The 26322-nt window shown below is 59.7% G+C and overlaps 1 protein-coding gene across 9 annotated transcripts in view; it reads right to left on the bottom strand.

The window, feature by feature from the left end:
- Nucleotides 1-257: 257 nt before the first annotated feature.
- The window catches only part of TOM1L2 (target of myb1 like 2 membrane trafficking protein), a 72295-nt gene continuing 46230 nt past the window's right edge, over nucleotides 258-26322 (bottom strand). The window contains exons 4-16 of one of the 9 annotated variants that reach the window (XM_068979075.1): nucleotides 24657-24806; nucleotides 22804-22938; nucleotides 21765-21899; nucleotides 20911-21027; nucleotides 16066-16199; nucleotides 13953-14001; nucleotides 13617-13740; nucleotides 12878-12995; nucleotides 11918-11990; nucleotides 9848-9937; nucleotides 5578-5637; nucleotides 4084-4120; nucleotides 258-3519 (exon numbers count right to left, since the gene is read on the bottom strand). In XM_068979075.1, the coding sequence (XP_068835176.1) occupies nucleotides 3371-3519; nucleotides 4084-4120; nucleotides 5578-5637; nucleotides 9848-9937; nucleotides 11918-11990; nucleotides 12878-12995; nucleotides 13617-13740; nucleotides 13953-14001; nucleotides 16066-16199; nucleotides 20911-21027; nucleotides 21765-21899; nucleotides 22804-22938; nucleotides 24657-24806 (1371 nt within the window). In that variant the 3' untranslated portion in view covers nucleotides 258-3370. Of the gene's footprint in view, nucleotides 3520-4083; nucleotides 4121-5577; nucleotides 5638-9847; nucleotides 9938-11914; nucleotides 11991-12877; nucleotides 12996-13616; nucleotides 13741-13952; nucleotides 14002-16065; nucleotides 16200-20910; nucleotides 21028-21764; nucleotides 21900-22803; nucleotides 22939-24656; nucleotides 24807-26322 lie in introns of all 9 variants that reach the window. The other 8 variants (XM_068979076.1, XM_068979079.1, XM_068979077.1 and 5 more) reach the window with 8 other exon arrangements.

Here is a 26322-nt window from a genome sequence, read left to right as displayed (position 1 = left end):
GGGGACACGCCTTCCATCCACAGAGACTGGGGCCGCCACACTCTGGAAGCTGCTCCCAGACTCCCCTGGCATGGGGCCTTGGTCTCATTCCGACTGCCACCCCCGGGCAGAGTGAGCAGGGCAAGCTTTCCCAGCAGCACGGAGGCCCACGCTGCCTCTGCTTAGACAAAGCCGGAGGTCAGCTCTGGCAGGCCCGACAGAACAGAGATCGCACAGCAGCAGTCTGTTGGTTTGTTTATTGTGGAGTATTTTACATGCAAGATCCCAAACTAGACAGACGTATCTAGGAGAGCTCGTGGGTAGACAGACGCTCTGGTGTCACTGACTCACCCTCCAGTCCTGCTCTGCCGGCAGAGACAGACAGTGACAGACCGCTAGGCTGGGGGATGCCGACAACAAACCTGAGAACCCTCACAAATCAAGTGCAAACTCGAGGGAATAAATATTCACCCCCTTTCCTCCAGGAGCACCTGGAGAGATGCCATGAGCCTTCTGAGTTGACAGCTATTCTCAGGGCGCCCCAGGGACAGGAAGGGCTGAAGTTGGGCATGGGAGAGGCGAGAGGCGAGGGCCTTGGGCGTCTTCTGGGTGGTGAAGCTGGCTATGCCCACACTGGGGACAGGGAAGGGGGCCCGGGCCTGGGGACTGCCAATACAAAAGGCTCCACTGTCCTCCACAGGGTTTCTTCCTCACTGGTCCACAGCCCCTGATCCCTCCGGAAGGCTGGGTTGGACTGAGTTAGAAGCGTGCAGAGGTCAAGTGGGGCTGTGGTGGCAGGAAGGAACAGAAGGAGCTGGAGTCTGGGCACCTGCTGCCCCGGGTCCTCACTCGCCGCACCTCCCCAGGCTCCCTTCTCTGGACCTCAGTAAGGAGGGGAAGGGCAGGGCGCCGAGGTGGGATCCAGGGCTGACAGCACGGTTGATCACACTGAGGGGCTGACAGACAGATGGGAGGACAGATAGCAGACGGCCACCTTGCCCTCTGGCCTGGCCAGTGAAGAGCCACTGCAGCTCTGAGGCCCTTGTCCTTATGCACACAGATAAGCCCGTCGGTCACATTCCCCCAGGGGTACCAGGCAGGGGCTGCTCTGGAGCAGGCTGGCCAAAGGCCCACCACTGCCTGGTCACATGAACTCAGTGCTATTTGCTGCTGCCCACTGATCAGAGAGGCAGGAGGAAGGGGTTAGTTTTCACATCTCAGCACACAACACAGAAAAGGTTAAACACACCCCCAAGAAAATATTTTGACAAAATAAATATTTTAACCTATAATCAGGTATAATTAGTGCTTATAAGGAATCCCAACAATAATTTAGTATAATTACATACTGGATCTGCGGTCTCTAACACTGGCGGAGGCTGGTGGCTCGGAGGGTCTCACTCTGCTGGGCAGAAGGCTCTGGCCAGGGTTCCCTCCTGGGAGAGCAGCCCGAGGGCTGAGCCTCCCAGACAGAAGGGAACCAGTGAGATGGGCCCGGGCACCTGGGGCCTCAGGACGGGAAGGGCGAGCAGCACCCGTCCTGGGCACCTGCTTCCTGGGCGTGGTGGGGGCAGGTGGGGCAGGCTGCTGTGACCTGATGGGCGAGCGGAGGGGTAGCTCCAGCCAGGACAGCTGGTGAGGCCACCATCACTCACCACCCTAGTGGCTTGGCCTCTCTAGACCGGGCCTGGCTGAGCAGCTGGAGCTGGGGACGGCTTTGTGGGGTCTCCCCGGGACAGGCACGTGCTCCTGCCACACCATCTGCCCAGGGACCCCCAGTAGGCTGGCCCCTCCCTCAGCTGATGCTAGGCCCAGCTGCTGTGACTCCCGAAGGACTGATTGACCACCGGAGGCCCACTATCCACCCTGGGCTGGCAAGGCAGGCTCCACCCCACAGAGACACACCCCCAGGCTACACTAGAGGCCTGGGGATACCAGCCAAGCACAAGCAGGCCACCTGCCCTGCAGCTCATCAGCTGGCTTCAGACAGTTCAGCATCCAAGGCTAACTGAAGGCGGGAATGGGCAGCGGGGAGGCGCAGTGTGGAGGCCTGGCTGGGCAGGGTGCAGCAGGCTGACCCAGATACACGAAGGGGCATCCTCTGAGGAGCTGGGGTGTGAGGTGCCAGCAGGACCCCAGGCCTCCCCTGTGGAGGGAGCTGCAAGGGGGCCAGGCCAGGTGTTCCCCCAATGGCGCCTTGGTCTCCACCACACCTGCTCCTGCTGGAGCCCCACACAGCCCCCAACCCCGCCCTGAACGCTCCCAGAAGACCCCAGCTTTGCCCTGATGCTGGGGAGTGCCTGCTAGAGCTCTGAGCGGGGCTAGGGCTCCCGGGCCAGTGAAAAGCTGCCCGTGTGCTCTTCTGGGCACCGGGCAGCTCAGGCTAGACCAGGCTGGGTCCAAGTGAGGACCCAGGATGGAGTGGGGCTCGCCAGTGCCCCCCCCCCGCCTCCGCTGAGGTAGCCTGCGGGGTCAGGCTTCAGGACAGTCTGTGGGGGAGGCTGAGGCCTCGCCCAGGAGCCTTGGAGCTGCGCTGGCCGCTGGGTCACTGGGATCTCACTCGGGGTCAAAACCGCTTGCTGCTGTGGGCCCTGAAGGTGGAGGCAGAGGCTACCCTGGGCCGGGCTGAACGAAGCACTTTCCGAAAGGTGCCTAGCTTTCCCAGGCCGGCCAGAGCCAGCCCTCACCGTGCAGGCCCCTCCACAGATGGGGTGGCATACAGAGTGGTGCATGGGGGCAGCAAGGCCAATGCCATGTTACCTCTGCAGGCTCTGCCCACACCGGAGCCATGGGCCCGTGGCAGACCCCTTGGTCCCAGCTCGGCAGTGGGCCTGAGCTAGCAGTGGAAAGTGAAGAGGGTCAAGCAGGTGGTAGATGAGAGACGCCACCCGCGGGCACCACAGAGCCTACTGAAGTGCCAACGCTCGTCAGGGAGCAGCAGTGGGGAGCGAGACCAAGCCCACGGCTGCAGACCTGCCCTTTCTGGGACCAAAGAGGGCACAGGAGGGCAGGAGAGGCCTGCTGAGCTGGGCATGGGGCTGGGGTCCGAGCCCCTTCTCTGTGGGTAAGTGACCAGAGGAACCCCAAAGGGCTGGCCCTGCCTGGGGCTGGGCCAGCCACCAGCTTTTCCTGGAGGAAATAGGCAGAGGGAGCAGGAGGGCAGAGGCTGAAGGGTCTGCAGCTGCAGCGACATTGTCCCACCTCCCAAAGAAAAGGTGGCTAAAGCTGGGCCCAACGAGTGGGAGGCCTGGGAGCAAACACAGTGGTGTTTCCATGGAGACACAGCAGCACAGGACCAAGTAGGGGCGGGGGATGGGAGAAGTGGCCAGAGCCTGGTGTGGACCGGGGGTGAGAGGTGACCTGCCATGGGGGAGCCCAACCACAGGACAGCTCACAGGGCAAAGAGGGCATCCTCTGACCGCTCTGGCTTCTTCCGGCCTGAGGGATTCGAGGCTGGGGCTGGAGTGTCCGCTGGGGGAGAGGGGAGGCTGGGAACCATTTCAGCAGCTTTGGCCCTTTCTTCAAGGAATTTATCGAACTCTGCAACACAGAACAAGGCCCAGCAGGGATGGGTAGGGGCTCAGCTGCCACGCCTGATCCCACAGGGGAGGGCCCCTTTCTTCCTCTGACACCACCAGGGCAGGCGGGAAGCCCAGCCACAACCCAGGGGGCGTGAGGGAAGCGGGCAGCTATGACTCCTGCCCCACCACTGACTTGGTGCTTTTCCATCATCCAGATCGGCACTGGTGGCAAGGCAGGAAGAGCTGGAGGGGCAACTTCCTCCTTGACCTTGGCAGGGACCCCAACCCCGGCAGGGCTCAGGGCCTACAGAGGGCCCCAGACCGGCACCCACTGTGCTGACTGCATGGCGTGTGTTCTGTCTCGGCTGCAATGACCATCCGGAGGTGGGGGGGCAGACCAGTCAGCAGTGACACCGGTCTGGGGTCCCATGGACCTGGGATGGCCGATTGTGCCTGCTGGCACCTCCCACGTCAGCAGGTGACCTGGATGGACAGAGCCCAGGAGTGGGGAGGTGCCAGGGCAGCAAGGAGGCTCTCAGAGCCTGGGAAGGGCACAGCCACAGTGGGTCGGAGGCAGGCCTACCTTCGCTCGTGACGCCCTCCTCCAAGTCATCACCCTTCTGTGGGAGAGCGGAGAGAGGGTGTTAGTGCTGTCCATGGCCGCTCTCGCCCGCAGCCCACCCCCCAGGGCAACACCTAGTGACACTTCCTACTTCCCATCCTGAGTTCTGCAAGAGTATAATACTGCTCTCATCTTATTGGAGAAACAGAAACTTTTGTTTTTAAAAAGTAAAAACAAAAAGCTGAGGAGGCTCTAGATCCTCCAGAAAGGTCAGAAAGAAAAAACTGAACTGTGCAGCTCCTTCCCTGCTAAAACTCAGGGCAGGACCACAGAAGAGCCGGGAGAGGCCGGGCTCCGGGTGCCCCTCCACTCCGCGGACACTCACGGGCAGCTGCATGGCACTGGGTGGTCAAGGGCACGCCAGCAGCTGGAACCGTGTGAGGCCTGGAGACATGGGGGCTTGACCCCAAGGCACCCCGGCAGGGGGTTGGCTGAGCCCCAGCCTCCTAGGAGCAGCGCCAGTCTCTTCCCGCGCCCTGATTCAGACACTGAGGACGCTCTGGGCGGTCAGTTCTGTTTGGGGGATGTGGGGGTCACTGGGCCCTGCACAGACAGTGATGGGTGGTGGACATGGCCCCAGCCTCCTTCCTGCTTCCACCCCTGATCTGCCCTCGAGTGCAGGTCCCCCTTGTGAGGTAGGGGGCCAGGTGTGCCCGCCTGCCCTGTGACAGCAGCTATTTCTCTTCAGGCGTTCTCTTGGGAAGGACCTAATGGGTGCCTCTTCCCTCCTGGCACAGCCCCCAGGCAGCAGCTCGCGGGGTAGAGAGTGCCTCTGGAAAGCCTGTCTTTGGGGTTGGGTGGGTGGTGTGCTGGCCCGGAGCGGCAGGAGATCCTCCTAAGGTCTACCGTCCTAGTTGGGGGCCTGACAGGAGGCGACAAGAAACAGGAGATGAGGTGTACCCAGTCCCGTCAGCCATGACGTGGGCAAGCACCCCTTTCCATGGTGCATTTCTCCAACAGCCCCCCAGGGGATAACACTGCTTGGCAGGGGGCCAGCACAGGGGCGGGGCGGGGGACGGGCCAACGCAGCCTCCCCTCTCAGAACCTGCTGCCATGGGGAGATGCATGACGTCCTAACCTCCCTGCCCATCTCTGGAGGCAAAGACAGTGGCCTCTGGGGCCAGTAAAGCCAAGATGCCAGGCTACGCTGGGGAAGGGTGATGACAATGATGGAAAAATAAACACCCACTCACAACTGCGAAAATTTCACAATTAAAAGAAAAAAATGAAAACCAAAAAAATTAAAATTAAAAAACGCACAAAAACCAGAAGAATCCAAGAGCACACACCTGGAACCACAGTGACTGGGAAAAGTCAGGGTGCATCCTGGAGGCGCCTGCCCAGCCTCCCTCCTCCACTCCCCAGGGAGCAGCCCCTTGGGCCCCCAGGCCAGCCCCAAGGGGCCCCGGCCTGGGCCTCGCCACTCCCCATCAAGACAGAAACGTGGAGTCTCACCAGGTCGGTCCTGAGCCACACCTCAATGTCGTCCATGACCGAGGGCTGCACCACGGGGATCTGCGGAGGCGGCAGGCAGCGGCCAGGCAGCCCCCAGCCAGGCAGGGAGACAGAACAGCGGACACGTCAGTGCAGGCAGCCCAAGGCAACCAAAGGCGCACAGAGCGGGACACGCGGGACAGGCGGGCAGCAGCCGAGGGAGGCGGTAGGGAGGAAAGCAGCGGCTCTAAGAAGCGGGGAGCGGCCGGGTGGGCGAGGGGAGGAGGTGCAGTACGCGTTCTTCAGTGGATAACTTTTTGACTAGTGTGTCCACCCTTGGTCCCAGGGCCCCGGCAGGACAGGGAGGCTGCACAGCGGCCCATGGCCCAGGGTGGCGCAGGGCTTGGGGTTGGCACGGGTCTGGGCTCTGCTCACTGAAAGGATCCTGAAATTCGTCCCGGAGCATTTCCAAGTGGAGAGGGCACCCAGGCCTAGGGGTGGCCTGGCCCACAGCAGCCCAGCACATTCCTCCACCAGCAGACACAGGCAAAAGCAAGCACTCTGATGATCAGAGGGACTGTAGGCTGTGGTCATCTGTGTGTCTCTTTAGTGGGAAAACTGCGAAGCAGCCTGAATGCAGCAGCCTCCTCTCACTCCACCCTCCCCTCCCAGCCTTCAGCACTGCCTGTGGCCCCCTCCTCCCCCATCAAAGGGCACCTGAGAGCAGGGGAGGGGCAGGGGAGCAGGGGAGGGGGCCGGGGTCCTGAGAGAAGGAAGGCGTCCAACCATCGCCTGGGCCTTGCCCACGCCAGGGCTGCCTGTGTCAAGGGCCCGAAAATCTATTTGGCTGGAAACAGTGAAGCTGCTGGCAGATGTCATAAGATAGTAATGTGATAAGAAGTAAGAGTAACCTTTAGTCCCCCTGAAGTCACGCTAATGAAATGTTGGCTCCCTGCCTAGAGAAACGAGTGGACGGCCCTTGACTGAAGTGACCTGTGTCCTCACCTAGGCTGGCCCATGAAGTACCTCTTGGGACCCACTCGCAAGCCCACTGTTTCTAGAAAACTCTCCAGCACTGTGTCTGCAGCTGGGTTCACACCAGGGCCACACAGCCAGGCTGGCAGACCCCATATCCGGCCTCCACAGGCGTTTCAGAGACGTGCAGGCCAACCTCCACCAGATTATTTGTATTTATTTGACCTACTGGGACCTTATGAATGCTGGAATGAAAAACCACCCTGAAATGATGATGGGGCTGAGGGACACATGGTCCTTGCTCTGCAGGGCAGGCCGCCATGGGCACTGGCAGCACCCAAGGCCCCTTCCCTCCCGAGCGAGCAGGAGCAGGGGCACCCGGGGCGCAACCTGCCAGGTTCACGTTTGCCAGCAGGGTTTCCACCCGACACATTCTCATGACAGGAGATGCAAGTTTTCATTACTGTGATTCTTCTAAGCCGGGATGCCGGCCTCAGGGAGGTCTCCTGCCACCTGCCACATTGGCCAGAACCCAGCACGGAGAGTCAGCACGTCTCCAGGGAGAAACCGGCAACTCCAGCTGCTGGAGCAGGGGGTCCCTGACGCCCACCAGCCTCAGCCTGCCCAGGACGAGCAGAGAGACTCCTCAGGTTGCAAAGCTTGAAAAAAGCCGCTAAAGGGGTCATTGGCTTTAAGCCCTCTTTACTGTTCAGAATTGATCCCCTGGGCTCAGGGATCATGCCCCGTTTTCCCCTCTGGACCGATCTTGAGAGCCAGCACGCTCAGAAGATAAACACTGACCTGTGAGAAGCTCCTCACCCCTCGAGCTGGCGGAAGCAGATCTCCCCTCCCCTGGGTGGACTTGCCCCTCTCCAGGAGCTCCCTGCCTGTGGGCCCCGGCCTCATCTGTGACATGGGGCAACGGCTTCCACCACTCACCACCCTGGAGCCCTTCACTTCTGGGCTGCTCGTTCTGTATCTAATTCAGAAACCCAGGGCTCGGAGCCCTGGGCCTGACCCCTGACTGAGAGGTGCGGAGTAGGTTGGGTGGGTGACAGGACAGCTCACATGACCTTGGCATGGGCTGCACTGCCTGGCTGGGTGCAGTGCCTGGGCTCACGAGCCACCTGCCACGTGGTCGATGTGGGAGCACTGCGCCAGGGCAAAGTTTCTGTGAAAACCAGGCGTGTCAGACATGCTGGATACTTGGCTGCCCTGTGAACAGCCCTGGCCGCGGGCGCATCCCCAGGCCCGAGGACTCTCAGTGTTCTCACCCTGAGTGACCTGGGCTCTGGCGTAGTCTGCGGGGAGCACCTCCTGGGCAAGGGGTCTGCGGAGTGTGAGGTGGAGGAAGGAGATGGAAAGGAGAGAGAAACAAAGGCACCTCTCATGTGGGGACTCTAATGAGGATCTGCACCCAGACTCCCTCACCCAGGAGAGCTAGATGAGCTGTGTCCTCAGCCCTGATCTGCACTGGCTGCTGGCTGGCGGGCGGCTCGCTCACCGGCCCAGGAGGGAGGGGGCTGCCACCAGCTCAGCCACTGCCAGGCACCCTCGGCTGCATCTGGGGGCTGCGGGTTCACACAGGGAGCCCCGCCCCCGCCCCAAACCTGGAGCAGACTCTCTGCTGACCTACTGCGGTTCCCGCTGTGCTTCCCTGGCTCCCCCCGCCCCTCCCCACCCCATGTGCCCTCTGACTGGAGCCAGGAGAGGCAGGAAGACCCTGAAGCCAGATGGGGCACCTACACTGCCCCCCACCTCCCCCAGGCAAGCTGCACCAGAAGGTTTTCAGGACCTCTCCTCCCCACAGGGAAACGTACGCTGTTTCCAATGAGGCTGGAGCCAGTGGTGTGCTCAAGGGTGATATCCAGGGGCTGTGGACCCTCCTGACAGCCCGCCCTCCACCTCCTCACCACCATCTACAAACCCTTGGTCTCACTCAATAGTACAAAAAGTTTCCAAGCAAAGAATTTGTACTCAGGCAGTTTGGAAAGACTTGGGTTTCTACTCTATGGGAAATAAGGCAAAGCAATTAATATACATTGTTTAAAAAAAAAAAGAACAAACACACTGCAGTCAGACAGGTGAGATGCAAGGTTAGTTGTTAGCCTGGCTTATTTCTGAAGTCGGAGCCTGGAGCTCTAGGTGGGGCCAGGCAGGGGCGGCGCCACCACCGGCTGCCAAGCCACACCGCGCGTTGTGGGCAGTATCCTTTTTTGCAGGATTACAGGTCCAAGGACACAGGATGGATCCTCCCAATTTGGACAATGGAGGGAACATGCTCTAAGGAGTCCTGCTCTAAGGCCACTCACACATACGGGTGGAGCCCCAGCCTGCCCCAAAGAAGCAGACGAGGGCCTGGCTGGCCTGTGTCTCTAAGGTTGGCCCTAGGCCTGGGGCAGCAGGCAGGGCTGTGGAGGAGTGGGCGATGACCCCGAATGTGGCTGGGTCCAGTCACCAGCTCCAAGCTGGATGGGCGGACACCCTGGGCTGGGCTGTAGCGGTCCTGCCACACCTGGCTCTGCCAGGAGACCTTGTGCCACTCACAGGCCCAGGCGTGCTGGCCCAGCCTGAACAGCCCTCCACTGGCCCATCCTGGCCCGGGCCCCAGGAGTCAGTCCCGCTTCCTCCTGGAGTGTCCAGTGTTTTCTGCTCTGGCCCCATTGACACAAAGACCTCTGGTTTCCACGACAGAGACAGGTAGCCAGGTGGTGGCTCCGTGAGAGGTGAGCTGCTCTCTGCCTGGCAGGCAGGCTGGAGCGGGCGGCCTCTCTGTGCACAGACTCGGGCCACTTGATCATGAGGCAGGAGGGACCCTCCCAGGCTTTGGCTGCGGACACCCTACTTCCCAGGGCTGACTGCCTGTGTGATCCCAGTGCCCCCGCTCCGGACTCCTCTCGTTCTGTTCCTGTTGTGTCTGTGTTTCTTCAGGGGCTGCAGACCCTTCTGGGGGACACGGCGGGCACAGACCCCACTGGCTGCAGATGGCCACGTTCACAGCAGGGGGCCCCCCGCCCCCAGGCAGAGGCTACAGGACTCGTGCTCATCCTGCAAAGTGAATACTGCCCAGAGCTCCAGGGACAGTGAAGGGGGAAGAGCCCTCCCCTCACTCCTGCAAACGCCCGAGCTCAGCAGAAAACCAGAGCTGTGTTTCTGGGGCTGGAAGTCTGTGGCTTAAGAAGACAGACAGGAGGGGGAGACTGGGCACCCGCCGGGGTGGGGGGTGGCCCTGGACTGTCCGACTCACAGGGGCTCAGCAGGCGACAGAGGGAAGTGCTGGGGGGACAGGGGGTCAGCGCGGTTGATGACCGCTCACCATTCCTTGGGCTATGAGCCAGCTGTCTATGGGCTCCAGGGCAGAGTCCCCACCTTTACCTCTCTTCTGGGTCGAGGACAGAAACGTCCCAGAAAGGAAAGTCACAGCGAGACCCATGGTAAAGAAGGCAAGAGCCGGTGCCATGGAAACAGAGAAGCTAAGTCACCGAGGAGCTGGACCCAGCACCCCACCCCCTCCCAAACACCCCTCGACTCCTGCATAAAAGAAGGAGTTAAGTACAGGGCATCCCAACAGGGGAGGGCACGCTCAAGCCTTGTCCCCACCCCGGGAAACCTCTTGAGGCCAGCGGGGATGCCCTCCTGCCTGGGACTCTTGGGGTCACCAAGAGGTGACGTCACAGAAGCAGCTGTGGCATAATCATTTCTATTTCTTCTCATTTCTGCTTTTTTTCTTCTTTTTCCCCTTTCAGTTACCTGTGTGCTCCTTTTCCAACTCTTAATGTGAATGCTGAATTTGGGGATATTGCCTTTTTACATAGTAAAAGTATTTAAAGTTAAGACTTCTGATTTGGATGTACTGTGGAGGTGCGGTTACACAATTTTTCCCCTTTTGTTGTGTTCTTAATTTTACCCTTGGCCCAGTTTTCATTTTAAGGTCAGCACTGTTTAGGATATGAACAACAAAACCTGAAGTACAGGCCTGAAGACGCATGTAAGTGTGTGTGTGCACGGACACACCCACGGACACATACATACAGACACACACAGAGACAGGGATACCCACACACAGACACACAAACTCACAGACAGACATGGACATGCACAGACAGGCATATGCCCCCCCACAGCCGCGCACACACACACGCACACACACTGCCCACGGGAACCCTGCTCCAATGCCCTCCATGGAGCAGCACACATGGGGAGCAGCCTGTCTCCCGCAGGTGAAGATGCTGACAAGAGGGAGGCGGCCAAGCCAGGCACCCGCCTGCCTAGGGTGAAGGGTGAGAAGCTGGCCACGTTCCTGAGCTTGAACCTCGGGCACTGGCGTTGGGACACACCTGGGCTGGGGGGGCAGGGCTGAAGGCAGAGAGGGAAGCTGACCAGGCCAGCTTGGCTGGGGGGCCAGGGGAGGGGCCTCAGCGGCCCCCTGGGGCCCTGAGTTAGGGGGAGACGCCCTCAGCAACAGGAGACGCTGGACGGTGACCACTAGAGCACGCAGCAGAGCTAGCCTCAGGGGTCTGAGGGGGCAGGGCATTGAGAGCCACAGCCGAGCTGGCGCTCTGGTGCCCCCTAGGGGCCGGTGAGCAGAGATGCATGACTCTCACCAAGCTGCCTAAACCAGAAGGGACCAGGGGAGCAGCTTTCCTGCAGACAGCAGGCCACAACACTGCTGCCTGCTCGGGCCACCTGGACAGGGGCTGCTGGAGGCCAGGGGCTGGCGCTGAGGAAGCGCTGCCCCTTGCCAGCCCAGAACAGGCGTGGGCAGCTGTTCTGGGGCTACGGTTCGCCCCACATGCATTCATTCACTCACAGCCACACGTTTCTCAGTTAGGCAGAAAGAGCCATCGCGGCATCTGGGGCCCCAACAACCCGACTTCCACCCTCAGCGCTCCCCATCCCCCTGCAGCCCAGCTCCCCAGCCAGCCCAGAACTCCAACCCCCTTCTGATGGAACAGGTGGGTGGGCCTACGGGACCTCCTATCCCTTCCCTGAGGGTCTCACCTATCAGGGTGCTCCCTAGCCCAGGGCACTACAACCTCTGGGGACAGACCTTCCCTGACCACAGGAACCCTGAGAGCCCAGATCCACCTCGGGGGGCACAGCGGGGCTCCCAGTCAGACCTCTTGGGGTGCAGCCTTGCCCACTGCCTGCTCTCGGGCTGCCCTCGAAGTCTCCCCATCTCGGGGCCTGTCTCCTCCTGGAAAACTGACACTGGGGTCTCCCACAAAGTGGGGGGACTCCATGAGCTGATGTGGCTCACCCAGGTCTGCCCCTCTGGCCTGCTCCCACTGCCATCAGCTCTGGCTAACTCTCTAGCCACCTTCACCACCCACCCTACCCCCCGGCCTTCCCTCCAGGCAGAAAAGCAGGGTTCCACACCTACCACTTCGGAGCTCTGTTTCCGACCATCAGCTGCCGCAGCAGGTACTCCAATAGCCTGGGGGTCCTCGTAGGTGGGCCTGGGACAAAGGAGCACAAACAGGGAAGTCATGGGGATGGACGGGGTGGACTGGTCATCCCCTCTGGCCACAGGACCTTCCTCACAAGTGCTCGGCAGCCTCGACATTTAGGCTGGGGTCAGAAGGCAGCTGAAGCCAGGAGGTCCAGCTGCTCACTCCCTCTGCACCTCAGTGTCCCCCTTTCAAATAACAATATGAGGCATCTCTAAGGCTCAAGGACAGGGTGCTGCAAGGGAGCAGCCATATGAAGCAGAGCAGTGACCTTGGGGGCATCTGACAGGTGAGGCGGTCTCCTGGTCTAGGGTCAGGGTCTATCACTCATTGGGAGGCTGTCTCTTCTACTCCCCAACTTCTTGTGCTGAAGCAGGGCCTGGGGCCCTGCTCAACCTGCTGAACCCTGAGCACAGACCCAGAGATCTGGATGCATCAAGATGCTGGGCCCTAGGAGGTGGGTCAAGGCTGAACAGAAGTGTCCCAGAAGCAGATGCAGAGGGCTGTGTGTTTTGGAATCAACTCCCACAATTCCACCTGGCTCACTGTGGTCAGAGTCGCTGTCAGGGAGGCTGCTCCCCACACCCCTGGAGCGAGGAACCAACTCTTTGCCTGCCTGCCACATCCTCTTGCCCCCCTCGCACCCCCACCCCCACACACAGGCGGTTCCTGCAACCACAGTGCTGAGCAGGGGGAACAGAAGAGCCCAGACTTGGACAGACTGACATGGCCAGGATGCCAGCCTCACGCAGCATCAGTCTCTCCAGCCAGGTTCCAGTAGCCAGAGTGTGAAGTCCTGGCCCCGGCGAATTAAAGGCCCTGCTGTGCTGGCCATGAGGCCAGGCCAAGGTCAGCCCCCCAGTGTCCCCAGAGCCATCAGAAGGGCCCCCGCGTACGGGTTGCGCTGCTCAGCCGAGGCACTCCCTCTGGTCTGGGCGAACACATCGAAGCTATCCTGGGGCTGGCACTGCTGCAGCGAGCTCAGGGTGCCGCTGACACTCTCCGTACCCAGGTCTGCACACAGAACACAGCACAGGTGACCACAGATGTGGGCCTGACCTCGGGAAGGACCCACCCCCCCGCCCCAGTGGGCTGCCCCTGGTGGGTGGAAGTCCTGGGGGGCAGAAGGGTAGAGAACAGCCACAGCCCCACAAGCTGCTCCCAGACAAGGGCAAGCAGTGAGTAGGCGGGCCCTGCAGAGCACACCGGGAGCCAGCCACAGTGGCCATGGACCAGGGTCCTTTATGTGACAAATATTACATAGGTGCCTACATGCCACCAGTCAGCCGCTGACCCTTCCAGGCCTGGTGTGGCCTTAGCAGCCTTCGGGGCCGCAGGTCCAGTGCTTGAGGAGCTGACACCAGTCTGCCACCCTGGCCCGGCTGACGCTGAGAAGGAGATCACTCGGGCCACACAGGATGTCTGCGTGCGACACAGCAGCCACCTATCCTCAGGACCAAACAGCCTCCAGTTCCTTGGACTGCCACCCCCCAACTCCAGGTTTCCAACAGGTTCAAACTCTAAGCTTAGGGAGAAGCCTTGAGCTGAAGCTGGCACAGCAGGACCCAGCCCACACTGCCCCATGGACCCCCGCTCCCCAAGGCCAGGAGGTGGGGGGAGGCCAGGGACACTCACCCAAGCCGGCGAGCTGGGAGGAGAGGGAAGATGGGGGTGCTGTGCTCCCCACAGTCGGGCTCACCACAGCTGGAGACCCCGGGCCCAGGTCTATGAGGTTGTCCTCTGTCACTTCGCTCAGCACCTGCCAGGTAGGAGACGTGCTGACCCAGAAGCGAAAGCCCACGAGGTCCCGGGGTTTCCCTGCACCTACCCACCAGGGATGTTCCCCCAGCCTCCCCTTCAGAGTTTGCTCTCCCATCACCCTAATATTTCAACCACAGTTAGGAAAACCAGAGGTAAGTTCAAATCCAGGCCAGTCTCCTAGCCCCCAGGCAGGGGAGAAGGAACACTCACCCCATTAGTGGCATTTTGAGCAGATCGGCCTGACCTGTATCGTTCGAACCTAAGGGGGAAGGGAAAGTGGAGTAAGGAGGGTACGGGGAGGTGGAGCCATGGTGCTCGCGGGCCCGGAGGCCAGTAGAGACCCAGGCTCATTCGGGAGCCTGAGAGCAGACACCCCGTACACACACAACTTTGTCCTGCCTGCCTCTGTGTGGCGACTGGGGTGGGGGTCAGCCTTCCCATGGGCACTGCAGGAGCGGGAGGAGGTGCTGGCTGGCACGTCCAGGAGGCATCAAAGCACACCCTGCGTTCCTCTGGCTCAACTCTCATTCACTGAGCTCCTGTGGCGCCCCCAGACCCCAGGCGCCTCTGGGCCCTGAAGGGGCGCTGGGTCAGCCATCTTCCCTGGGGGCATCCCAGATCCAGATGAGAGCTGTCACCCTCCCTGTCGGGCAGCTCTGCTGGGGAGTGAGGAGCCGAGGTGATGGAGGAAAGGGTGGGGCCCATGGGCTGGCACTTGGAGGAGGAAGGCAGGCTCAGGCCCTAGCAGCTGCATGGGGGTCAGTCACCAGAGAGAGGACCTAGCCTGACCAAGGACAGACTCTCCTCTCCTGCACTCAAGGCATTCTGTCCCAGGCAGGGACCAGCATGGCAGCCCAGACACTGTAGGCTAAGACCTCTTACAGCTGGGGCTCTGCTGGGGCTCCTGCCCCTCAGTGGTCCCCAACACATGCTGCAGTCACGCCTGGTGAGCAGGGATTCCGAGGACAAGCTGGGATGCAGTTTGTACCCAGTCTACACAGACAGGAATTTGAACCCGCCTGTAGCTTGTGTGCTGGAGCACCTCCCCTGTGCCCTCACTGACAGTCAGTTCTGTCAAAGGCTCTCTGGCCAGGTCTGCCAGCCCTGTGTATTACTGTTACCCTATTCCTGAGATGCGTTTACCGGGTGAGACGCTCAGCCCATCGAGACTGAAGACACGGGAGACGCAGGGCAGGGCCCAGGGCTCTGCGGCTGGGAGTTGAGCTTCCCCCAATCCGGCTCTACTCCTGTGCCCCCTGGCATTTGGGGCCCCGGATGGCCCCACATTCCTACCGTGGTCGGCCCGTCACCCAACTGGAGGACACAGGGCCACCCCACTGCTGCCACCAGAGTCAAAGCAGAAACAAGGCCCAGAGTTGTGGCACCCTCAGCAAAACCAGCCTGAGGCCCAGATGCCCATTGGTCACATGGACCTTCTGTGATGCCAGGTTGTCCAGCCAGGGTCTGCAACCCAGAGGCCACCTCATCCTGACGGCAAAACACTGGCCTGGCCAAGGTGCTTCCTAGGGCTGTTGCTGCTGCTGCTAAGGCACTTCAGTCGTGTCCGACTCTGTGCAACCCCATAGATGGCAGGCCCACCAGGCTCCCCCGTCCCTGGGATTCTCCAGGCAAGAACACTGGAGTGGATTGCCATTTCCTTCTCCAACGCATGAGAGTGAAAAGTGAAAGTGAAGTCGCTCAGTCATATCCAACTCTGCGACCCCATGGACTGCAGCCTACCAGGCTCCTCCATCCATGGGATTTTCCAGGCAAGAGTATTGGAGTGGAGTGCCATCGCTTTCTCCAGCTTCCTAGGGCAGCCCCCTCCAAATCTAGGGTGGGAACACACTCACCACCACCTGCCTGCTTAACACTGCCTGGATCCCACACTTCTTCCAGAGGGAAGGCTCGGGGAAGGGAGAGAATATGCAGGTTTGCTACCTTGAACCCCAAACTGACTTGTCTGCAGGAGGAGAGAGACAGTGCCTGTGGCAGCAGTGACCGGTGGCATTCACACCCCTTGCCTCAGAGCCTCCAGACACTGACGTTGCAAAGGAGAGGACAGTCTCTCTTTCTAAATATGGGAAAGAGAAAATCTTCCCTGGTAGAAATTTCCCCCCTTAATCCTTTGCAGATTCAGGGGCTCCTCCAAGGAGCAGGTGCAGGAGCCAGCGGTTCCCGGCCTTTCTCCTTCCTGGGCCGGAGACACGGGACCAGCTTGAGGCTCACGGAGGTCAGCGCCTGCCTCCGCGCCCCCACCCCGCCCCCTGCCCTGGGCCGCCCCTCCCCGGGCTCCGCCCCCGCCAACCCCCGCCCCCCTCACCTCTCGTAACGCAGGAAGACGTTGTTGAGGTCGTCGTTGACGTGCAGCAGCTCCTCCGTGACCTCCTCGTTGCACACGCGGGAGATGAGCTCCACCACGCGCTGCTGCATGGCGCGGCAGGTCCGGTGCAGCTCCTGAGGACATACGGCCCGGCTACCACGGGCTCGCTTCGGAGCGGCTCGTGCCGACTCCAGAAGCCACCCCAGGGCCAGTGCTCTAGACGCCCCCACAAGGCCGGGCGTGTGCCCGAGACCCGGAGGACCTCCCCCCCACCCACGCCCCGGCCCCCGAGTAGATGAACAAGTGTCCTAGTGTGCGCTCTGCTGCGCGCGGAGAACAACTTTACACAGACCGCTTGCAAAACCTGAGAACACGATTCCCTGCAGTTGCTTCCTCTCTTCAACAGAACATGCCAGACGTCACCCCATCACTTGAGACAGGCTACCCCATCCTCTATCCCCACGCATCTCAATGCTTTCTGGGCACCCGCCAAGACTGCTTGTGCGCTGTGAACACGCCCCAACTCAGCGCCTCCAGCATGCCCCCAGCTCCCCCTCACCTCTAGTTAGCAAAGCCGGGCTCCCACCCACCCCAGCGGAGGCGCCACAAGCTCAAGGAGAACAAGCCCCTCCAAGGACTGCAGGCAGTGGCTCCAGCACCAGGCACAACTGCCTGAAGAAGGGACAGCACCTGCCTGGAGAAGGCAGGACTGCAGTCAGTCTCCCCTGGAGCCCAGCCCCTGCGGGGTGTCAGGGCTACAGCAAGCAGTCCTGACCCTCAGCTGTCCGGGACGGAATGGGGTGGAAGAAGAGGTGAAGCTCTGCCCAGAGCCCTCCCACGCCCAAGGCGCTGCCCCCCACCCCCCACCCAGGGTTCTGGCCCCGGCCACAACAGCCAGGGTGCCTCATCTGCTTCCACCTGTTTAATATGCTAGGGGTCTCTGTAGAGTTTTACTTCTGGAGGAAGGGTTCCCTGACCCTACAGAGCATTTAGGAAGCACTAGATGATTTCTGAAGGAGGAGACCCAAAGCTGTGCATTAGTGCCTGGCTCCTGTGGCCTTCAGCTGAAGCGGAGGGGGCGAGACAGCCCCCGACCCACTGGCAGGGCCTTGGATGCGCCACACCTGGGCCAGCACCCGGGGGCCCCTCATGGAGCTTCACCTACACATGGACCCAGATCAGGGGCCTCCTGGGGTCTCTGCAGAGAGAAGGTTTTACCTTCTCCTTGCTTCAAACTTTTAAGTTATTATCTTAAAAAATTACAAAGGAAAAGAAAGAGAGAGAGAGATTATATAAGTGAGAAAGACCAGAGCATAGATTTGTGCCACCATGGACACCTGCCGGCCACCCTCAGGGCCTCCAAGCGATCATCCACAGTCAGACGCAGCGGCTCCAGGCAGACCTTCCTGCCTCCCTCCAGCTCCATGCCACCCAGACAGGCACCTTCTTCTGGTCCTGAGCTGAAACAAGGCGACCAGAGCCTGTCACCGGCCCCAGCTTAGACAGGAACGTCCTCACCGTGGACAGTCTCTGTCTGGCCTCCTGGGTCTGGTTCGCAACAGTGGGGTGAGCAGCTGGTCACTGCTTTTGGTGCAAACATCCTCCATCCATCAGAGCACCTGGCAAAATATCCTTTTCCTGTCTAATTAATCCCCACACCTTCATCTTTTCTTCAAGGGACACTCTCATCCCCACCTTGCAGAACAATCTTTTAATCATCTTGCTAGGTTCCCAGGAGCAGGGAATGGGGTCCTGCAGATCTGTGCTCTGCAGGTGCAGAGGAGACGGAGGAAGAGGAAGTCTTTGTGGACGACAAGAGGGGAATAATGAAGCTGAACACATAGTCAACTAGGTTTCTCTGGAGAAAACGGTCCCAGCCATCTTGGTTTCTATTCACATGAGATGCAAGAAGCAAGAGGGGATAAACCATCTGCTATTTGAAGAGACAACATTGGGCAGGGAGCCTTCCAGGAGCTGGGGGACAGCTGTGAAGGAGTGCTTGTTCTGGGCGCCACTGGATTAATTAAATGTTATCGCTAACTGCAGACAAAGCTGCAGAGGCTGGTGCGGGGGCAGCAGGGGCGTGGCTGTTGGCACCAGGATCCCAAGGATTCCAAAGGCTGGACTCCCACATGCGACTGAGGGCCGAGCTCCAGCAGACAGAGGCAGAGCCTCAGGTTTCAGGCCCAGACCTGGAGCCCATACGCAGCCAGGAGACAAGGCTGGAGAGCTCTCAAGGGAGATGGAGGTTCCCCAGCACTGCCTCCTGCTGTGAAACACCAGCGAGGGAGGGCGGCCGACCACAGCAGTGAAGGACTTGCCCCACAGGAGATGAACTCGTGATGCTAAGCTGGTGGGGCCGCAGGCAGGGGGTGGACGTGGATGAACAAGCATGCACAGCCCCACTGGCTCTGACAAGCTGTGCCTGGCCCTATGCTGGTGACTTCTCAGCTGCTTCCCAGTCCTTTGCCAGGGCAGCGATTACTCCAGGCTCCAAGTCACCAGCTCCTGGAAAGGCACCCGGGAACCCCTCAGCTGCGGCTGTTCTGCTCTGTCAAGCTGCTTCCCAAAGGCTATACGAATCCTGTGTTTGGAGGAGGAGGTGCTTCCCAGGCCTGTCATTGAGGATGTTCAGGAATGAGGGTGCTAGGCAAGCTGCCATCGGGGGGCCAGCACAGGGAAGGGCTGGACCAGCTGCCAGCAGGTCTCTCCAGCCCAGAGAGAGGCCTCTGTGCTACTCCAGGCCCTGGCCTCACCATCCCGGGGGGAATCGGCCTCGCCTCACCCACGTTGCTCCAGTCCCTGCCACTCCACAGGTCCTTCGTGAAATGCAGGAAGCCACTGGTCACCCTTCCAGATGCTGGTCGCTGCCATGGTGTGCCTCGCTAACACCTTCTGCCTCCCTCTTCCCATGTCCTCCACCTCCTACCCAGCAATTTACACTCAAATCCGCAGCAGCTTCTGCTGGCGTGAACATTTGGGCTGATGACAAGCGCATTTATTCCCATCGTGAGCTCTGGACAGCTCTGCCCTGAGCAGTCTGGCTGCCCTCCAGCCCGACCCTTTGCCAGCAGACTGTGGCACTTTCCCACGTGGAGCCTTGCTGTCCGGAGCAGCCTTGACCCCCGGGAGACCCCGCCTGGCTGGCTCCCAGCTGTGGGGGAGGAAAGGAGGGGGGCATCGGGGACAGCTTGAAAGGCACAGCCAGCAGCCAGCAGACCTACTGATAGCGCTGCCAGCTTGTGAGTCTTTCGTGCCAAGAGGACAGCCTCCCACTGGCACCCAGGCCCATCCTTACTGTTTGGTTCATAAGATAGCAGCGAGTGGGCAGGCTTGGAGTCAGAGAACAGAGGGGAAGGAAACGTCATGGGAAGCAACCTATTTTTGAAAACTGTGAGCTGACACCAAGAGATCAGATTCTGTGTGTCTTGGCTGACAGGCTTGTTTGAACACACACACATACATGCACACACACACGCAGAGTGCATGCTGTCTGGTCGGCCCTGGCTCTCGTTTGAACACACACACATACACACTCACGCGCAGAGTGCATGCTGCCTGCTCAGCCTTAGCTGTCTTGTTTGAACACACACACACACACGCAGCGTGTGTGCTCTCTGCTTCGGGTTGGCTTTGTTCCATGGTGCCCGCTGCCAGGACCTCCGTTCTGCCCACTGCAGACCGGTCAGCAGGAACTTGGTGCTGACACAGAACAACGCTGCCTCAGGAGGCCCCTCAGTCCTGGAGCCTCGGTAACACCTGGAGGATCCCCTCAGGCCGCCGTGTGGCTGGCACGTGGGCGAGCTGGGAGGCCCTCCACTCCATGTCCAGAGCAGCCGGTGGGCCTGGGCCCAGAGAGATGGGCTGCCCATGGTTGAGTGCCTCCAGGGCAGGGACCACAGCCCAAACACCTCTAGGCTGGCTTCCCCACCCCCTCCTCGGGCGCTGGAAGGGGCACGACCAGCACCACTCAGGCCCAGACAACTGGTGCAGGCTGTGTGCCCTCCTGAAAGAGCAGCAGTGTGCCCACGGCAGGTGCGGTGTGGCCCTCAGGCACCAAGACCAGCCGCCCTGAGTGGGAGGTGTGGGAGGTGTGGGAAGTGCTCCCACGGGCCACACTGTCAGCTCTGCCCTGTTGCCCAGGCATCTGCTCCTGCAGGAGACACTGCCTCACACCACATTCTCCCCACCCCCAGAGGGGCTGCCCCTACGGGCTGAGCTGCCGCCACTTCCCAGACACCAGAGCCTCTGAGATGGTGTGGGGAGGGCCAGGTCCCAGCTCTGAGCTTGGTGGACATGGGGAAGGAGCCCTGTGGGCCAGCCATACTCCTAGACCCCTTTCTGCCAGGCTCCTGGACCTGCAGGTGGCCAGTGGGCAAGGATATGAGCCACCCTGGCCCAAGGACCTCAGTATCACCCCAGATGTCTCACAAGGAGCCCCTAGGAACAGGAAGAGTTGACGGTCCCTGCACATTTGTGACAAAATTGAGTGAACAAAACAAAACGTAAAATTATACACGTACTATCACCTCATATGGAATAAACACAGAAAAAATGTCTGAAAGAAAATTCACCAAAACCAACAGTGCTTATATGTAGACGCTGGGATTAAAGGAAATCATTTTCTCCTTTGTACTTCCTTTCTTTTTCGATGGGTATATAGCCTACAACTGGCATTTTGTAACCAGGAAAACAGGATTTTAAGAAAGAAAAAAGCACCAGGGACTGGTCTCTGATGGCCCCAGGATGCATGGGGCCGATAACGGGCTTCCCCAACTCGGTCCCTCTCAAGGATGGGCCCAAACCCTGAGCCACCTCCTGTGACCCCGGCCCGAATGTCCTCACCTGCAGCAACTCCAGATCCGACGAGTCCTCCTGCCCAGGGACCATCTCAGTTAGCATCTCAGACATGACTTTTGTGTTTCCTCGAACAACATCCAGTTCACTCCGCAGCCTGGCAATCTGTGGGGCCGGGGAATGGTGGGGGAGCAGGGGGTGGTCAGCGAGCTGGACATGGCCTCTCTCGTCTGCCTGTGTGGGGGTGCCAGCAGCTGGGGTCCCCGGGGGCAGCACCTGGATGGGGCAAGGGGGCCAAGCAGGGCCTGCAGGGGACACGAGCCTCTCAGGCCCGTTTCTGTTCCTTCACATGCTAGTGAACGTGGCACCCAAGGTCCCTGCAGGGCTGGGGGCCTTGTCCAGGAACCTCACAGCTGCAGACTCTGGCCAGGGAATCAAGGTCTAACCACAGCAGCCAGCATGAGCCATGCCTTCCCCACCAGCCCCCACCCAGGGAGGGGGCAGATCCCAGCTGCCAGCTCCCCAGCACAGCCAGCCAGTCAGGAGAGGGTCTTGGTGGCCATCCGCCTGCAAATGTGTCTACCTTCCCTTTTCCCAGGGCAGGGAGGCCATGTGCTGGCCATGGTCGGGTCCCTCCCACCTCTGCCTCCACAGCGGGCAGCCTTCTCACCGGGTAGATCTGAGCCTCTGCAGGCCACACAGGATTATGACTGTTCACAGCTCAGCTCCTGCCTGATTCCTGCCCCACCCTGCCCTGGCCATGTGCTTCCACTCCCATCCCCCCTACCCCCTCCCACTTCCCCACCCCCGCCTCCAGCTCCATCCAGAGAGGCCTGGTCTGTTTCCTGGGAGGGGACCGCAGACAGCTGGCAGGTCACCCGTGGCCCCAAGTGAGCAAATACCTGCTCAGAATTGGCAGTGATGGGGCCCGCAGTGCTCAGAGCCGGGGCCTGCGGGGCCGAGTAGGAGCCACTGCTCGTCCTTGGCTGCGACTGGGACTTGGGCGTGGTCGTGGCGGGGTCCACCTCCGGGACGCTCTGGCAGGGCAACCACAAAGCCTTCTGTCAACCCAGGTCACCCATGCGCTGGCCTGGCACCGACCCCCAACACTGCTCCCACCCTGGGACTGCATGTCAGCCTGACCCCTTTGCCCCCCATCTCTCCTTCCCCCACTAACGTCTCAGGCACCCCACACAACCCAGAGAGGCAGACCCCGCAGCCTGAGGGCTCTGGCTGCCCTCCCTTTGTCAGGACCACCACTGGGTCTGAGCAGAGGGCCCGCTGCTATGGAGTAGGCCCTCAGGAGCCCTTACATGGTACCAGAAGATGACTTTTTGGCCTTTGCAAGTAGACTAATGTAAACAGTAATCATGCAATTTACCAAATGTCCTCTGTAATTATATGAACAATACCGTTCTGTTATTACTCGAAAAATAAAACATGTCTGTGTACCCCACAAAGCACAGCCAGGGGCCTGGTGGATCCACGCGAGAAACGCTGGAAAGTCCAGGTCCCTGTGCTCCCTCCGAGCCCCTGATGGCCTCTTAACCTGGCCTGAAAAGCCTGAAAGCTCTTCTTTGCCCTGTGACCAGTGAGGCCATCAGCTCCTCGCCACCTGCAATGTGGAAATGGAGCCAGAGGGGCTCGGGCCCCCAAGGAGATGCAGTCCCCACACTGGACACCCTGCTTGGAGAGCAGGCACCTGACCCTCCCAGGATGGAGCAGCCACCTCCTGACAGCATCCTCACTGAGGTCCATGGGGTCACAGCCCTCATAATGGGGTGAAAACTGGGGGACACTGCTGCCACTGAGCCCCCACAGCCAGCTGTCTCCCTCTGGCGCTGCTTTATTGTCAACAAGAGATGCCCTGGAGCTCTAAGGAAGCTGCTGACAAGCTGAACAACCCAGAGAGTATCTGCAATGGGCTCCTGGGAGGCTCACCCGCTGCGGTGTGTGGATGGGGGACAGTGCATCCAGGTCGGCCATGGGGAACTCCACACCCTTCCTCTTCAGCTCCTCATAGGCGTGCACAACCCCCGTGAGGTCAGGGCTGCTCCGGAAGGCATCGGCCCACGCCTGGAGGGGAGGACGGACCTGTTAGTGGTACCAGACACTCAGGGCTGCAGCCCAGCCACTCTGCTCCTACTGCCAGCACTGCCAGGCTAAATGCAGATGGAAACAAAGCACAAAACCGAGTCCAGCATGGGGCACCTCTTAGAGCAGAGACAAGAAACCACTCCCCCCACCAGCCGAGTCCCGGGGCTGAGCCCAGGACCTGACCACGACCGGCTGCAAGCCATGGGGGACAGGAGTGTGGCCTCCTCACTCTGCACAGGGAGGTCCAGGCTGACCCCCGGCTTCCTCAGTAGGTCAGGGAGCCCAGAGCCCATGCTGTCCGCCACCCGTCTGATGGGCAGGTACCTGCAGCCAGGGCAGGAAAGCAGGAGCTGCCCACAGCGTCAGGGGACGTGTGCCCTCATGGGACAGTCCACAGGGAGGCTTAGCCACCAGGTTCTGTTAGATCAGACACAACCCAGAGAGGAAAGGACACACACGTCAATAGACTGCCACTCATCACTGGTTCATGGAACTGTTAAATTTTTTTTTAAAAATTCTGTTCTTCAGAAGTTACAGAATATATAAAAAAAAGAGGTACCTCCAGAGGACACCTCCAAGAAACAGGCCCAGAGGAGGAGGCAGAGCTGCTCCGTTGCCAACTCTGTCACTGGCACAGGGCACAGCTGCCTCCCTGACTCCAGAAGGATTCCAGCCAACCCAAGGTCAGAGATCTGTCCCTCAACAGCTGACCACCAGAAGCAGCAAGGTCAGTTTCCAAAGAGACTCGCTCAACTTCGGCTACTACATTTCACGAACCACAGACCCTGCCAAGAGCCCAGCCTCTGAGGTCTGCTTGTCCTGTCTGCACCTGCAGGGACTTCATGCCCACGTCAGGACGGCCTGCAGTGGCCACACTGCAGTGTGGCCTGGACGCTGGCGGGCGGCAGGGCCACAGAGGCAGCACCGGCAGGAGAGCAGGAGCACCCGGAGCCCCTGTCTCCACTAGCTGCCCTGGTTGCACCACCTGATTCAAACCCAGCTCAGTCCTGCGACTCCACCTTCAAAACGGGCCAGCTTTTGGTCTCAGACCTAAACTTTAGGATCTCAAAACATCCCACAGCCTCAGTGGAGGTCGGGGAGAAACATGGGTGCGGTGGCTACTTCTGGCATGGCCTCCGCCGTTACTTCTGCAGGAGGGCTCCCCCCACAGAAGTGATGTTGAAGACCTTGACTGTCCTTTCCAGTCGGTGACACTCCTCAGGGCACCTGCCCAACAGCCATCAACAGGCCCCTGAAGGCACTGGAAGGCAATGTGTACCCAGCTGCTGGGTCAGGTCCTCTCTCCACAGAGCCTGGCCAGGCCCAGGGTGGGGCTGGGCTGCTCTCTGGGGAGACACAGGCCTTGGGAGATGGCCACGAGCCAGCGGGACCAGGAAGGAAGGCTAAGGACCCCATTAATTCTCTGTCTGCCACCTGCTCTCCTCCATGCGGGGTGGCTGTGAGCACAGGACAAAGTTGTTCAGGGGAAACTGAGTCTGGAGGGGATCAGACTTCCCAAACAAGCCACTAGGGCCACCTGCAAGTGCCCACACCTAAGGACCAGCCTATGGCTGAGCGGGTCACCCAACCAGCAGGGGTTTTCCAGAACTTGGTGGGGGTCTCAGACTGGCAGTAGGGAGGCAGGGACCAGGCGCCTTTACAGAGGAGGTGGGAGAGGCCCAGGGCCACCGACCCACCTGGATGAGAGCAAGCACCTTGTCCTGCACAATGGTGGGGGGGCTGTTCTTGGGAGAGATGACCTTGACCAGGACGCTGTCAATGAAGTCCCGGTTGGCCACGAGCACGTGGAAGCGGTGGCCGCAGTTCTTCACACACGTCTCCAGCACCTGATGCAGGCAGGAAGAGAGATCACCACCGGGACTGAGGGGCAGCAGACAGCCACCTCCTGCCTGGACTGTCCTGCCAACCGGTTCCTCCAGAGGCAAACTCGAGGCACAGGTGCCCCTTGCTGGCCCGTGTCCCTGGGCTGCACAGCAGTCAGAAGGCACCAGCTCTTGCACAAGAAGGATGCTGGGGTTTCAGTGGGGTCAATGACTGAGCGTCCCCAGAAACGAGCCTCTGAGTGGACAGCAATGGCCGATGGACACGAGCCCTCTTGGGAGAAGGCCGCTGGGACGGCCTGCAGCCTCCTCTGAGCTCCCATCTCCGCCTGCCCTGAGGCATGGGCCACCCTCCTCCAAGATCAGCGAGCTCCTCAGATGACAGGCAACCTCTGCCAGGGTCTTGTCCCCTCATCTGGTCCTTAAAGTGCCCTGGACAGAGGCAGTGGGGCCCCAGAGCCTAGCAGAGCAGGAGCTGCAGAAGGAAGGGGCCCTGGCTGGCACAGCCCACTGCAGGCTGCTCTGCCAAAAAGTGAACCCCTCCCCCATGGCCTGAGGGCCCGAATCACATGGGAAGTTTCCAGAATGCGGCCAAGGCCCGCGAGCAGGCAAAAAAAAAAAATTCAGCAAAATAAAATCTGATAAGGTGTTAATATCCAAAAGTATGTAAGGAATTCACGCCACTCAACAGCAAAAAAACAAACCATCCTATTTAAAAACAGGCAAAGGACTTAAGTATTTCTCCAAAGAAGCATACAGATGACCAACAGGCACCTGAAAAGAAGCTCCACATCACTGCTCATTAGGAAAACGCAACGCAGAACCACAATGATGGAGAAGAAAATGACAACCCGCTCCAGTATTCCTGCCTGGGACATGCCATGGACAGAGGAGCCTGGAGGGCCACAGTCCATGGGGTTGCAGAGTCGGACATGACTTAGTGACTGAACAACAACAAATACACAGACAGATGGTGATCTGGGGAAATATCTCTTCATGAAAAGGTGGCATAAAATGGAGAGTGAAGTGATGGAGCAAGATGCAATGTAGAGTTTTGTAAGAAACTTGTGTATAGAATAAAAGCTGCAAATATTCAATAATAAAGTCCATGGCTAAAGGGGAAAAAAACACAATGAGCTATCACCTCACACCTCATCTGTTGCCTAATTAAAAATATATTTACTTATTTGACTGCACCGGGTCTTAGTTGTGGCACGAGGGATCTACTTCCTCGACCAGGGATCGAACCCAGGGCCACCTGCATTGGGAGCGTGGAGTCTTAGCCACTGGACCACCAGCGAAGTCCCTATCTAATTTTTCAGGTTGTGAGTTAATTAAGTGGTTCTTAACATTGCATTTTTTTTTTGTTGTTTGTTTTATTTGAAAAGAGTTTAAGAAAAATCTATATTCTATTGAAACATCTGAGGAATGTTGAGGACAAAAGAGGTACGTGTTGGTGAGGGTGTGGAGAGAAGGGAACCCTTGTGCACTGCTAGCGGGAATGTAAACTGGCGCCACCACT

The sequence above is a fragment of the Capricornis sumatraensis genome, chromosome 8, assembly GCF_032405125.1.
Source record: "Capricornis sumatraensis isolate serow.1 chromosome 8, serow.2, whole genome shotgun sequence".
Taxonomy (NCBI): domain Eukaryota; kingdom Metazoa; phylum Chordata; class Mammalia; order Artiodactyla; family Bovidae; genus Capricornis; species Capricornis sumatraensis.
The sequence above is the reverse complement of the archived record's forward strand: the minus strand, read 5'-3'. Positions and strand labels throughout refer to the sequence as shown.